The sequence below is a fragment of the Accipiter gentilis genome, chromosome 5, assembly GCF_929443795.1.
Source record: "Accipiter gentilis chromosome 5, bAccGen1.1, whole genome shotgun sequence".
NCBI lineage: Eukaryota > Metazoa > Chordata > Aves > Accipitriformes > Accipitridae > Astur > Astur gentilis.
In genome coordinates, this window is record NC_064884.1 from 33857689 (window position 1) to 33872381 (window position 14693).

At 38.2% G+C, this 14693-nt stretch overlaps 1 protein-coding gene across 2 annotated transcripts in view; it reads right to left on the bottom strand.

Moving 5' to 3' along the window:
- Positions 1-7233: 7233 nt before the first annotated feature.
- TAB2 (TGF-beta activated kinase 1 (MAP3K7) binding protein 2) overlaps positions 7234-14693 on the bottom strand; it is a 69360-nt gene continuing 61900 nt past the window's right edge. The window contains exons 4-7 of one of the 2 annotated variants that reach the window (XM_049800272.1): positions 13699-13859; positions 12942-13035; positions 11513-11593; positions 7234-9293 (exon numbers count right to left, since the gene is read on the bottom strand). In XM_049800272.1, the coding sequence (XP_049656229.1) occupies positions 9148-9293; positions 11513-11593; positions 12942-13035; positions 13699-13859 (482 nt within the window). In that variant the 3' untranslated portion in view covers positions 7234-9147. The remainder of the gene's footprint in view (positions 9294-11512; positions 11594-12941; positions 13036-13698; positions 13860-14693) is intronic. The other variant, XM_049800271.1, reaches the window with a different exon arrangement.

Below are 14693 nucleotides of genomic sequence, written 5' to 3' on the forward strand. Positions count from 1 at the left end.
CAGAGAACAGAAGCATCACGGAGTACAACCCTGTAAACGAGTAACGAGGACACTTCCAGCTGGGGGGGGGGGGGACGGGGGACACACGACTGTGGGACAACTGATGCAATCCCTGCTCTGAAGCATTACTAATGCATTTTGTCTTAAAGTCTCATGAGATGAATTTCACAAGTGGAATTAGAAGACACCGAGTTGAAATCAGCACACAGCAGCCTACCACTCCAGGGACAGTACTGGAACGAATAAAAGCGTTCTAAAAACCAAGACAAAAGCATGGTTGCCATGGGGTGGACAGACTGATGTTCAAGTGAGATCTAGATGCTGACTCAAGCCTTGAATTAAACCACTGCGTGCAATCAAAAATCAATAGCAGGTTCAATCCTGCTGTCAGGATACAGGTACTAGTCCAGGAAAAGAATAGGATGAAAACATAGGAGAGTATCAAGTAACTGAAAGAAAATTAAAACCAACACGAAGCAATAGATCAGGAGATGGATGATACACTTTCCAACAAAACTACATAAGACATACCTTTGCATGTTACTTATGTCCACTTTGAACACGGCTGGGGTCTTGAAGTGGGAAGGAAGTTTCCAAGCACAGCTACGCCTGATAGTTGTTTTGGGTGCAATTGTAAATCACGTGAATAGTAAAGTATTTCACTCTGTCACCCAACTCTACTGTTTCTTCAGGAAGCATTGAGCACCGGAACGCATGGCAGTTGCCTTGAAAAAAGGTCTGTTTTGCAGAGCAAAACTACTGATAAGTTTGGAGGGTAGAGCTTGATGGCTAGGGTTGTGGGGCTGGCAGAAATGCGTTCCCTGGGGAGATCCATTGGGGAGCCTGAGGGTCCACTACCAAAAGGGAATTTAGCCTCAGCCCTTGCTGTTCTGTTACCTGCAGTCCAGAGTCCCAGGGCCAGAAGTGAAGCTCACAGGGGCAGAACACTGGCCAGGCAGCACAGCATTTGGTTTCCTTAGGGATTCAAAAAGCCTAAGCAATTTGCAAGTATCAAGATCTGCAGACACACACTGCCCCCCCCCCCCCCCCCCTTATAATTAATCATTATTAAAGAGGGAAAGCTTTTGTGTCATGTTCTTCAGCTCAAAAAAACACTAACATGACATTTTCTCTCTCATGTACAGGGCAGCTGTGCCAAGGATTAGGAAGGGTTTCTAAAGCCAAGAGTTACACTGACTTTCTTTCTTTCTTTCTTTTTTCTTTACTTAAGGACAGCAGCAGCTTAGTTGCACTGGCATAGTATGAACCTCTAGTACACAGCCCCATTTCTTGGAAACCTTAACATTCAAGAACGTGTATAGAAGACACAAAAAGAGGTACACACTTCCAAATGCTTTCACAATCACAGGGGAATTGCACAAGAAACTAAAAATGAGAAAGGTAATACCGCTGCCATGGAACAGATAGACAAGGACCTGGGCAACTTTCTCCACACACATCTATGACACAGGATCAAACCACATTGACTTCAAGCCAGATGTCCGATGACAGCATCCAACATCCTCTCTAGGACAGCAATTTTAATCTGAAGACTTTGGCTACCAAAAAGTGGTTCTTGCAGGTGGGAAAGACACCTCATGACAATCTCTTCATAACCGTGTCGGGTATCTGTCGGGAGACAGTATTTTCTTTCCTCAGGTCATGTTTAAATTTCATTTCTGGCCCCAAAACAGAGAGGGAAGGAAAAGGCTCGTGAAAGAAACAAAATACACATCCCAGTTTTAATCCAAATTTTCACTGTAGTTACCGGATAGCTGCAACAAAACATAGGAAATTTGGCTTGAGTGGTTGTTCAAGTCTCTAATTAGAGAGAGGGAAAAGGAAAGCTGGAAAGGCAAAGGTGGAGGCAGAGAGAGGGACAGAGATGAATGAAGGCACAGGGAATAGCAAAATCTTGGGTTCACATTCTGCACACTGCTTGGAGCACAGCTGCCATATCACCAGTGCAGAGCATCTTTTAGAAAGTGAGCCAGTGACACAGTAATATTACCAAGATAAGCGATCACTGTGGTGGTACTGGCACTTATAGTATCTTTACAATTTTTATTTAGTATCTTCAGGATCCTTTGTTTCTCTGCCCTATTCCACCCCCATTAGCAGCAAAAAAATGCTATTGCAACAAAGACTGTGAGAAAACTTCTATTAACTTCAGGATGTCTTTACAGGTTATACATGAGAGGAAGCATCCAAACCCTAAAGTGGTGTCATAAATGTTCCAGCAGAAAGAAGTGCTGGACCTGCTCCTGCTTCAATTGCTGCACAAGAAGGTGGTTTTTACAACTTTCCCAACTTGCCTTCCCTGTCCTCTCTAACAAGCCCCTTTAGACAAACTTAGTTTCAGCCAAATACCTTTTGAATGGCATTTCATACTTTTTCACTGTGATTCATAGGGTGCCAGCCAGCTCCAGCTCCAAAGTAACCGGAGGAGTATGAAGGGGTGTGACGCATCCAAGTATCTTCCGCCTCTTTCTTCCAAACAGCAGCCCCCCAGACTGGGTGACAGTAAGCCTCCCTTACAATACTGTACGACACCACACAAGTCGTTCTGGAAATCTGACTACCACAAAACAAAAACAAACAACAAAAGCAAAACTGAGAAAAGATTTTGTAAAAAATAAATCCATCTGTCCAGTTATGTTCTACCCAGGATACAACGCATGAAATGCCAAATATTAAAAATAATTAAAAAAAAAAACCACACCCCAAACCCCCCCAAAAAACAAAAAAAAGGGCTCCCCAACTTACAATTTACAGCTAACTATGAAGTACAGAGTTGCTACCATGACTAGTTTGTCAATGAAGAAATTTTTTTTTGTATCGGCTGATAAGAGACATTCCATACATACAAATATTGCTTTGCTTATAATCTTAGATCAACATAAATATAAAGCCACTATAAAACTAATTTTTTATTTGAAGTTTTTGGGCTGATAATTTTCATAATCAAGATTTCACTCCAAACATTCATCCTCTCATCTGACACACACGTTTCCTGTGACATCAGAAGAGTTACCGATATTCACTAGCCTGTTTTGAACTCTAGATTTATTACCTTAAACAGAAAACACCACTTTTAAGATTTTATTACTGTAGGATGATGGTAAAAAGCTAATCCATAATTACTGATGCATTGGCCTTCCTTTTGAGACTATAAAGTGTCTATTTTAAGGAATAAGCATCCAACCTGCAAAACCGCAGAGGCAGAATAACCCATTTTATCCGCAGCCACCTCTCCTCCGCCATGGGTAAGCAGCCATGTACCAGCCGGACGAGGCACGCCAGGGATTTGCTTCCCACTGTCCTTTTCTTAGTGGGACCTTATGAACCTTTCCTTGGCACATAACCAAACATGCCAAGCGTGAGACTCCAGCACACGATGGAGCACACGATGGACTGTCACACGAGCAGATACACAGCGGTGACACCCGCACTTCTCATGTAAGGGGAAATGAGCTGTGTGTGAACTGGGTTTGGGTGCCTCCTACACAGACCGCTCCTCCCGCTGCCTGTGAAGCGAGCCCGAGGTGTGTGCCATCCTTTCCTGTCAAAATGCACATAAACTGAATACTCTGATGCTGCTGTTCCCCAGCCTTACTGTTCCTCTGGTGACCTTACTTCGCACTGTATTGTACAAGCCTGCAAAGAAATCATGGGACAGAAACACATTTGGTCATCGTGCCCCAGAACATAACACATCAACCAACTCAATCAACCACCACAAAAACGAGGAATCCCCCGATGACTGGCTACGTGATATGATAAATGTGTTTGTTACGTGCAACATGTTTGCATGTTACAATGGGGTGCAAGAAAAGCAACACCACTTGCTTCTGCATACGAAGAACAAAGGACACAGCATTCCTTAGTCCATTTCCTCCCTCTCTCCATCATCGTATTTCTTAGCCCTGGATTTCAATCACTTGCAATACGAACTTGAATTTAGGCAAAGCTTATCAGTCACTGGCTGGATGTGGTCTGCTGATATCTACTAAGACAAAACCACATTAAAAATGCTTAATAAACGCTTTCTCCATTCGTTACCAAATCAGCTACATCAAAATTGTATTGGCACTGTACTCCTATAAACAGTGAGGAAAAATAGCAAGCAGTCACAGAATTTAAAGCTGTAACACAATGTGCATCCATAAAAAATGGTATTAGGTTTATACAAGCATCTCAGATTGCTCATTTGAGTAGTACCCAAATTGATATGCTACTTTTCTCCTTCAAAATCTGCACTCACATGCAGTATGATAGTGTTTTATTATTTTAAATAAACTTGCAAATAATAGGCAGTTAGAACCCATGTAGATAACCATTTTGGCTCAAAGTCCTCTGTAAATATGCACAGACATCTGCAACTTAAATCAATGAAGAGAATGGGACACTGGGAAAAACAGTTGGCTAAACTCATGCCTGCAGCAGCATTGCACTGGCCAGAGATTTTAACATTTTGGTTAAGTATTAAAAATAACTGCATAGTTAAAGAAAACGTAATTATATCCACTTACACCACTAGGAATTAACTGTCTAAATGAAGCAATCACTTCAGTGAGTTCTACCAGTGCTGCCTCTGAATGTGGCACTGTTTGAGCAGCTCTAGTGTAGAAGCAAGCATGTAACTGATGCGGAATTGCTCAAAGAGAAACAAATAAAAAACCATTGAGAGTTGTAGCAAAAAAGAAAAAAAGCCAAATTGCATCATTCTCAATGTTCCATTATCAACCCCAAGTGTTCCTATAGCACTCAAGCTCATCACGGAGCCTGAAGCCCTCAAACATTTCATACTAACTCTTCCTGTTCTCTCACTCTCCAGTAATTTTTAAGTAGGTTACATAAAACATGAGCCTCACAAGGCATTTTGGACTACATAAAATCAAAGACTGTTCCTCAAAGCAATAAAAGAGCTATTCAAGCAGTCAGGCTTGAGAAAGGAATGCACTCTAATCATTCTACTCTGTACCAATGAAAGCAATCAAAAGTTTAAAGCTAATTTGTATTTTCTATTCAAACTATATGATTTTCTTCAACAAATAAGAGATAAATAAAGCATGTCAAAGCATTTCCTTACTATTGAAAGTTAGAACTAAGTATTAGTAAGAGTTGCCATGGATCACAAGCTACATTATAGATGCTGTTAGTGAACTGTATTGAAAAGTTTCTGCCACTGTTTTATAGCAATACCCCCCATTTTAGAATACCAAAGAAGTAGTATTGAAAAGGGCAAACACTCAGTAGATTTCAATATTTGGCTTATTTTTTTTTTTAATGCTTGTTCAGCACCTTTAATCAAGTCTTCCTTTAATTTGTGTCTAGGCTCCAATGTACATTCAATGTAGATGAATTTGGTTGAAGAAATGCAGTACTGATAACGATACTTTTCTTAAAATGAAAGATGTATTCTCCCTGGGCATCTATGAAATATGCTGAAGGTGGATGTTTCAAGATCTTAAAATTGATTAAGCTCACACAAATAACACACATAGACAGGCACAAATATTGACCACGCAGTTTTAAAATTGAGGTATCATTAGCTTGAGACTGATGATACCAAATTTGACAATTAATCTGAATTTTAGGGGTGCCACACATAACCATACTCCTGGGCAACAGAACAGCTCTACTGAGGAGACTGCAGAAGACAAATGTTTTTCTAACTTATGTAGAAAACTAGCAATGTCAACTGAAGTCAGTTCCACAGAGCTGACATGACACAGTGGCCCTGTTACCAGCTCTTCAGTTTAGCCACCTACATTTCTAAAGTTATCCCAATTCTGAAGCTTGACCAAGTGATGAACATCATATTCACGAAAAATAAACAGAAGCCTCTAAAAGCCAGGGAGTGTGTGCTTCTCCCCTCCTACTAAAGAGTGATTTTTTTTTTTTTTTTTTTTTTTACAATTACAGATACCTGACAAAGACAGTACAGAAACATAGTCGTAAATCAGCATCCAAGATAAACTACTTATGTTCACAATACAAGGTTTAACCTTAAAACATATGTTTCATTTTTATATTTATCTTTTATGAGGAAAAAGAAAAAAAAAAAGCAGTGAAATATAGTTCTATTTCATCCTTCAAAATTTAAACCCTTCAAAACCTTTAAAAACACACAGCAGTGATATGCCAATATACTGGTATCCACTTGAAGAAACAGGTAACGATATACATGACCCAAAATACAGGAAGAACATAAAACTCCTAACAGTGAAGGCAAAAGTCTGTGGAACGGATGACACTGGAGATGTCATTTCTCTTGTCCCACTATTCCAGGATCAGTTACTGAAAATACAGCCTGATACACTCTCATACTAATGTGTTGATGGCTCTGCATAACTAGCTGGAGCTAGGATGTAAACATTCTTTTTTTTTTCCTTCAGAAAATAAACACTCAAATAAATGCAGGGAAAAGATTAATTATGCTTTGATAGGATGAGCAGAATTCCATTTTACCTATTTCTCTGAACATGCTTTTTCCACCCCATAGCTGACTGGAGTTTGTTGTTTGCTTTTTCAGCGCAGCTGCCCTCCTCACTCCAAACACTTTTTCATACGGCAGATTAAGGCACTCCAGTTGATCAACGTGTGTTAAGGAAAGCTTTTTGCTGGATCTGTAGTTAAATCTGTTTATAGATGGCTCCTGAAGGGCTTTTACATGGCATCACTGTGACTCAGGAAAAGCCCAACTCCACATAGCAAATGTCTGTCTAGACAGGGTCCAAGTGGGAAAGGCATGTCCAGGAACACTCCACATCTCATAGCACTATAATATACATAGCACCAAAATACAGTTTAACCATACTAATTCCTAAACTATGCTTCTATTAACAGTACACAAAGCATATAATCTATTAGCTTAGACAAACTGGTTGCCCATTTTGAATAGTATTTCTAAAATCATAAACCCTTAAAGCATGAAGTAAAAAGGGCCTGTGTCTAGCTTACTACTTTATGAATAAGTGAATGGTTCTTTGGTCAGGACACAATCTTGTCAGCGCAACTTTATGGAATACATTCCTTACGCTCACTGAATTAGAATTAAATAGAATAATGCATGGGAGGAAAGATACAAGATTCGACAAAACCAAGGCTTAAATAAAATCTCTGGTCGTAAGAAATCAGCCTACTTTTAATACTGTTAACGCTTATTGGTCCGTGAGTATTCTGTTGCTCCACAGCATGGAAAAAAAGCAAACAAATCACAAAACCAAACATTAGAATATAATTTTTTTTTTTTAATTTTTATAAATAACTTATCTGTTACAAAGGCAGTTTACCCAGCTAAATCACAAAACCATCAACTCAAGATATCCAAATTAGGTTTTATTAATAAACAGGTAAAAACTGATTTGTCAATCTTCACATAGAACTGCAGATGAAGCTGAAAAACAAGGCCTCATTTTATAAACAAAATGCATTGAATGCAAGTGCTTTGGGTCTACTGCCTAATTACCTGGGATTGGCATTTTCTTCCCACATAAAAAAATGCAAAGCCTTCAAAACAAAGGCCTCTGTGCATTCACATAGATCACTTGTAAAACTCCTAATAAAAGTGTCCACTGGCAAATGTTTACAGTGGGTGACAGTCTACTTTGTCTCTTGCTACATTGTGAGCACTCCCTCCAGCCTCACGCTAAGTGCTGCTACATAATTCTTTGCGTGCCGTCTTTCATGCATACTGTACTGGAATTCCATTTTCTTGATCTTGGTTACATACATCCCCGATCATGTGAATATTTTCCTTAAAAAAATAGATCATCAAAATAAAGAGATGCTTGAGGTTGCTTCAGTGTTCAAGTCTGTTTGATTTCTCTTTTCCAGCCTTTATTTCAGTTGTCCTAAATATTGCTATCCTTGTTTTCTATAAATATGAGACTTCACCACAAAGTCAGGTTTAGAAACTGGCTGCCAAAACAGGAAAGCATTTAAAGTCCTTGAACAAAGCTGTACGATGCTGCTGCTGTTGATTTTGGCACTGTATGTACTTCCCCAACAAATCTCTCTTCAGGAGTCTGCAAGATACCCAGCAGATGAAGCAAGCTTAAATCGGATGCTGATCTGTTGGTGGGTTGAAAGTTTCTTCGTATAAAAAGTTTCCTCACGCCAGACAAAATGCTACCTTGTGTCACCCACCGTAAAACTCAGTGTACAGAGTGAACTATATGCATAACTCTTCCAACTTTTCCTGCATTTTTACCACGCTGCATCTGCAGGTCTTCACAGATCATCAGCATTTACAAGAGCAATGTACAGAATGAGCAGAGGAAAGCTATTTTGTGCATAGTTTCTTATTAATGCTCTTATTTTAAGGCATCGCTTCTCTCAGATAAAAGCTTAAAAAAAGGGACATGATCGTGCTTAATCACTTAAAGGGAAAAAAGAAAGTTAACAAAAAGACTATTACACTATACATACAGAAGTACAAGAAAATAATAAAGGTGAAGAAAAGAAATCACTTAAAGCAGGCTCTAGAGCTATGTACAGGAGGAAAAAGCTTTGGGGTATTTCACTGTGTGTATTGTACAGACAACGCATGCAGTTTTTCCTTTTCATCTTTAGATGTGATTGTACTGATTTCTGGCTTCACAGAGATGTTTTCAGGGAAGACAAGGCAAAGAGTACCACTGATTTGTGAAGTTCTTCCCTTTATCGAAGGCACTGTGTGGCAGCAAACAGTTTAAATAGTTAAACCTTGTTCCTTTTAGATCTCCTCTGTGCATGTAGTGTTTCACTGAAAGCTCTGAAAACAAAAACGCTAGCACTCTATTCCTTTCCCCTGTCAAAATTCAGTAGTGACATCGGGGCAGAGAAGAGGATGGGCAACACCCAAGCACTGAACATGGTGTGTGTTACTGGGATACTGGTAATACTGTACATGGTTTAGGCAGCTGGCAACTGAGTCTTTCAGCAGATTACCTTTCAACCGATCAATTTCAACTGCCTGTGACACAACACTGAGGTATTACTAGCTCTGTGGGCTGACATTTAATATTAGCAAAATACCATCTCGTCACACCTTCAATTTTACAAAATCCTACGCATAAATGCTTTTTTTTGCCCCCCCAATGACTGGATAGTTCCTTGTATGTTTGCTATGGTTTTACAAAAGGTAACGGGCCCGTTGGCTCAGAAATGCCTGGGCATTTCACACTGTTCACAGCGATTTAAGGCTGGATGATTTAAAAAAGTACAGGCAGTACAACTCCACTGAGCTCCCTCATCTTCATCTGTGTCTGGAACAGTCTTTGGTGTTTTCACAATGGACCTCTGATCTGTGACATGAAAGAGATAAGATAAGCAGTTACTAACCAAGAACAGCATGGAAAGAATTTTGAGATGATTATTTTTCAGTAACTGAGAACTATCTTGTTCCTCTGAGAACAGCACAGTTATTACAAGTGACAGAGGCAGCTTTTTACCAGCCCCTTCCCTTGACTACAGCTTGATTGTAAGTCAGCCAAATGGCACAAGGTGAAACTATAAAAAGCAAGTTTCCCATCCCTTCACTCTGCTTTCTTCCCTTTCGGTCTCAGTTCAAAGCTGTTGCATGAAAAGGAGATAAAATTTAGAAATTAATCAGGAAAGGAAACATGCACAAGATTTAGAAGACTGAGGTCTATGGAGCAGTCTAAAATTCATTATGACAAGAAATAAGTGCTCTGTAACCTTTGGACATATTTAACATTTTGACCCTTGAATGAATATCAGCAGTTCTTCCTCAAACAAGATAAGCAGTCAGATATACTAAAGAAAAAATCAATGCCTAGCTCTGTCATGCTATAGGGTAATCCTCCCAAGCATACAAGTGCATCTTTTTGCATGATGCATTAGCCAACAATCTTCAACTACTTTAAAAGAGAAAAGATGAAAAGAGATGAAAAAGTTGAAAAGAGAAGAGTGACTTCTCAAGTTAAGGGTTCCCAGTTTAGGTTACTGCAGCAAAATCTTTTAGCCAATTATTTCAACTGGAGAACATGTCATTAGCAACTAGCCTATTGCAACTGCTGCAAAATGACAGTGACAGCTTTGGGAAGTACAAGGCTACTGATCACAACACAAAAAGAATTATTTTTCATTCTTTTTTGAACAGTGGTAATTCTGGTTTAAGTCATAACCTACATCAGAGTTCAACTGAAACTTAAAATAAAATGAACTGAAAGTTAAAGTTAATGAAGGACTAAGATACAGTAGTGATACTTTTTAAAAAAGAAAGAAAGGATAAGAAGGACTTCAGAGGTTTATAAACCAGTCAGGATTAACTTTGCATTTTCAGGATAGGTTGTACCAAATTAAACACTTAAATTTGTGAGTTCCTAGAAGATGAGTCAATGTAAATGTTAACAACTAGTCACAGAAAATTAATTTTAATTTTCCTTCTTTGATAGGTTAGGTTTTATTTACTGTAAAGGGAACAACGTAATTGACAGAACTGCTGATAAATTCTTCATGGTTCAGATGTAAAATGTGTCTAATAGGACTGCATATGGATTTAACTTTACTCAGTATTTTCACTAACAGATTGGATAATGAAGGATAAAAAAACCTTATAAAGCATGAAGAACAGTATCAGTTTGGAGGAGTTACAGTCTGGAGGACAAAAAAAAAAATCCAATTTATCCAGACCATTCTGAAATACAGAATGGCCAGAAATCCTAAGACAAGATTCTGTAACAACAGTTACTGCACACCACAAGGACAAATCACACACACATATATATTATGTGGAGAACTTCCTGGACAGAAAGATTGCATAGAAACATTAGTGGATTATCGATTTCATTTGGTGGTCTGCCTATAGGTTATAGTATGATGCTGTTGCAAACAAGGTAATTTCACTTTCTGCTTTATGCAACACACAAGATGTAATTATTCTGCTTTGTTTGCCATTCCATTGGGGGGGGGGAAATAACGTGCAAAACAATGACACGCAGAATAGTCAAGACTGACTAATAAATTCAGCAATATTGACTGCCCTATTGGGCAGCATTCCTTTCCACTTCAACTATCTAAAACTGTATTTAACAATAGTCAGAAGAGGCTTTTATGTAAATTGTTAATACAAATTCTACAGTAGCCAGGAAGTCCCGTCAGGGTAACCAAACTGAGTTATTGTAACATGTAAATAAATCCACTCCTCACCAAGGACAATGATGAAGTCATCTAAGCAAGTTTCACTGATCCCTAAGCAATGTATCTCACACTCGTTTTTAAAAAAAGATGCATGCTTCCGTTTACTTAAACTACCTCCCAACATATTAGCCATCTTTAAATATACCCCATTTAATATACTTCTCTTTCCTGAATGTATGAATAGAGGAAACAAGAGCAAACAGAAGCACATTTACTGCAAATACAAATACAATGCAAGGTTTGTATGCTTTTGAAATAATCTATTTCATAATCAACATTTAAACTTGATTCATAGAATAGAACTTGATATTAGATGCAAACCAGGTATTAGTATCAAAGCCAAATTTTACCAGTACAGTACCTTTGGGTTTTGGTGGCACCGGACCAAGAAATCCAATATTATCGTAAAAATTATGAATAGCGCTGGGATTAAAATGTGGTCCTAAAAACAAAACAAACAAAGAAAAATAAAGTGTAGCAGTTTTAAAAATAAACTTGAATAGGAAAGCCTATCAGGTATTGACAGTGATTCTGAAACAGTACTATTATTCACTTATCACCTTTTATATCAAGGTGTCAATACTGACCCAAGTGAGATATTAAAGACGTCAACAATACACGTGAAGAAACTTACTGCCCAAAATATGCAATATAAAAATCAGTAACAGAATCCAGCAGACCAAACTCCTTAAACATTTTTTTCTGTCACTCAAATATTTAACAGCATTTTATTAGTAAGTTTTACCTGAGACTTCTTCTAAATTGTAACTATACTGAAAGAGATGTGCTATCTACTATGCAGTGTATTACATATGCTTAGATTTAATACTTTGAGGAACTTCTAACTTCAACTTACTGTAACAAACAGATATAAAATCACATGCAATTTGAATATTCTATTTAAGGTCAAGTTTTTAGTGCAGAATTACATTCAGTACACCTGTCTACTTTCTCCTTATTTGCAGGTACAGTGTCTGAAGAACTTCCACAGTTCAAGACTGAACCGATCTAAGAGCTCGCTGCTGCTGCGAGTGGAAAGCATTAGTCCCTTCCCTCTCACTATCTCAGTTCTCCCTTTCCGTGCCTCTCCCTCACATCAGCTGCAGCAAGCTTTTCCAGCAATGCAACATTTTTTGCTTGGCTAGTGAGCAGCATCAACTCTGCAAAGGGTCTAAAAAGCTAATACAGAGCCGAAGCACAGTAAGTGGCAAGAGAGGGAAACAGGAAGAGAGAGGGACCTCTTGTTGGCAGCTCTTGAATTGGCTCAGCTGTCTTGTAATTTCACCCTCATGACCAAAGGCTGTGTCCCTGCAGACAAGGAAAGTGGAAGGAGGAGAGCACACTGGAAGTTACAGCTGTACTTTGTATTTGCTAACTAGAGAGGCTGAATACAAGACAGAAGAAGTGGAAGATGAGAGAGAGATGGACACATATGTATGGCTGTATCATTTAGAAAATTTCTCCTCCCTCTTCTTTGGTACTCAAATAACCAGATTCCCCCAACCCCCAGCATTTATTAAATAAATGGCATCACAAGTTTCTCTCTTCTGAGCCAAGTAAGAGATAGGAATGACCGTGGGATTAGGAAAATCATAAAGCCAACAAAAACAACAGGCTTAGAAGACAATTACTCCCATGGTTTCACTCAAACTAACGTGATGATTTTGCAAATAGTGTCTATACTCATAATTTATAAACACAGACACTTTTGATACATGCAGACAGTGAAAGAAGAAAGGAAAAAAAATAATCAACATTTACAGTTGCTCATGTACTAAGGCATACTGTACCTCTTGCTTGAAAGAGATCAATCTCTTTGGTTAGGCAATCTATGTCTATCTGCAGCTGTCTGTTACAACTTCTTAACTGTTGCATTTCTTCCAGCTGAAAAAATAAATCTGCCTGTTAGACTAAATTTTCCCATTTTATTATGAGTTATCATTCACGCATAGGTAGACAGCATAGATTTATTTCAGAAGTGAAGATAAAAGAAAGGTCATTATAAGGAAGATTCTTTTAATCCAAGCATAATCTTACATAAAGCTTTCAGACCCACTGAATTCTTGTCTCTCATCAGACTTCAGAGCTGACTGAACAACTCCACATTGTGATCAGGACACAGCCAATGATCCACCAGATCAACGGCTGATCTTCTGGCACTGAAAACTGGTGCATTACTCAATTTCTCTGAGATTGGTATATGCATGAAGACCAAAAAATACTTTGTGTGGAAAGCAATGAGTATTAAACTGTAGTCTGAAAAGTTAAGTGATCATGCCTTTAAGAACATCCAGAAAGACTACCAGGTCAAGCTTTTTGTGACTGCCTTTAAAAGCAACACTTCACAAAGCAATTAGTGAATGGAAAGGTTGTGGTTAAATAACACATATTTAGTCTTTACTCTGAACTACACTATTTACCAGTTTAATTCTAGCTATACTGTCTGTCACTAGTGTATTGTCAATATATAGGCAATTGTTCCTTTAATTTATTGTGACAGATCACACTTGTGGTTTACACTTATGGCCTACAAACATTTCAACTTACTGATGGAATTTGGGAAACAGAATTCGATCTTTTCAGGCGCCTTCGTGTTAGATTATTCTCCATTTCATTGACCTCTGATTTTAGTTTATCCAACTTTTTCTTTTGAATCTCAAGTTCTCGTTGAAGTCGCTCCATCCTGGCCTTCTGATGTACCAGTAAAGCTGCAATACATAAAGTCCCATTTTATCTAGTTTATTATCCTTCACATGGTGACATCAGATAAAGATGAAAGTTAGTATTCTTTTGGGAAAATACAGACAAAAAACATTGCTACAGATGGCTTTTCCATTCTCCTCACAAGAAAACCTCTGCTGTAAGACAAAAAGTGTTATATTTTCAAAAACAGCACAAATCAATTACAGACAACAAGCAAATACAATGAGAAAGTCATACCACCTAACAGATGACCCTGCAAAATTTAGTTGTAATCTGTAAAAATCTCTTTCAAGAACCCAACCAATCTACAAGAATGACTAACAGAAACCAACAACAAACATTTCCTTGTATTGTATTCAGCCCAACCATTGTAAAACAGGTAGTATGAAGAGGACTTCAGACAGACAGCTACAATACAGAGTACTATATATGCTAGATAAGCATCAAGATTATGATTTTTATTCCTATTTGAATTGGAACATAATCCAGTGTTCCTGTCATAGCAGGAGACACCAAATGAAACTAGAACAGGAAGTACTACAAGCAATACTGCTGGCAAACATCAGTTATATTTATCACAGAGGCTGGATTGTATACCATTTTATTCCTTAACTATGGTGCAGAACCATTAGCTCAGCTTCTAATTTCTAACACTGCTTACTCTCTGTAAAGAAAACAGCATGAGGAGACCCAATTTAGAAACTATGAAGTTAGCTTTAAAAAGCAGAAGACGCAATCAAATTCATACAATTTAAGGAGTTTATTTCATTAAAGGTAGGTATACTATCAAATATCATCACGTGAGCAGATAACACTGCTCAAAGCAATAATCACTTTCT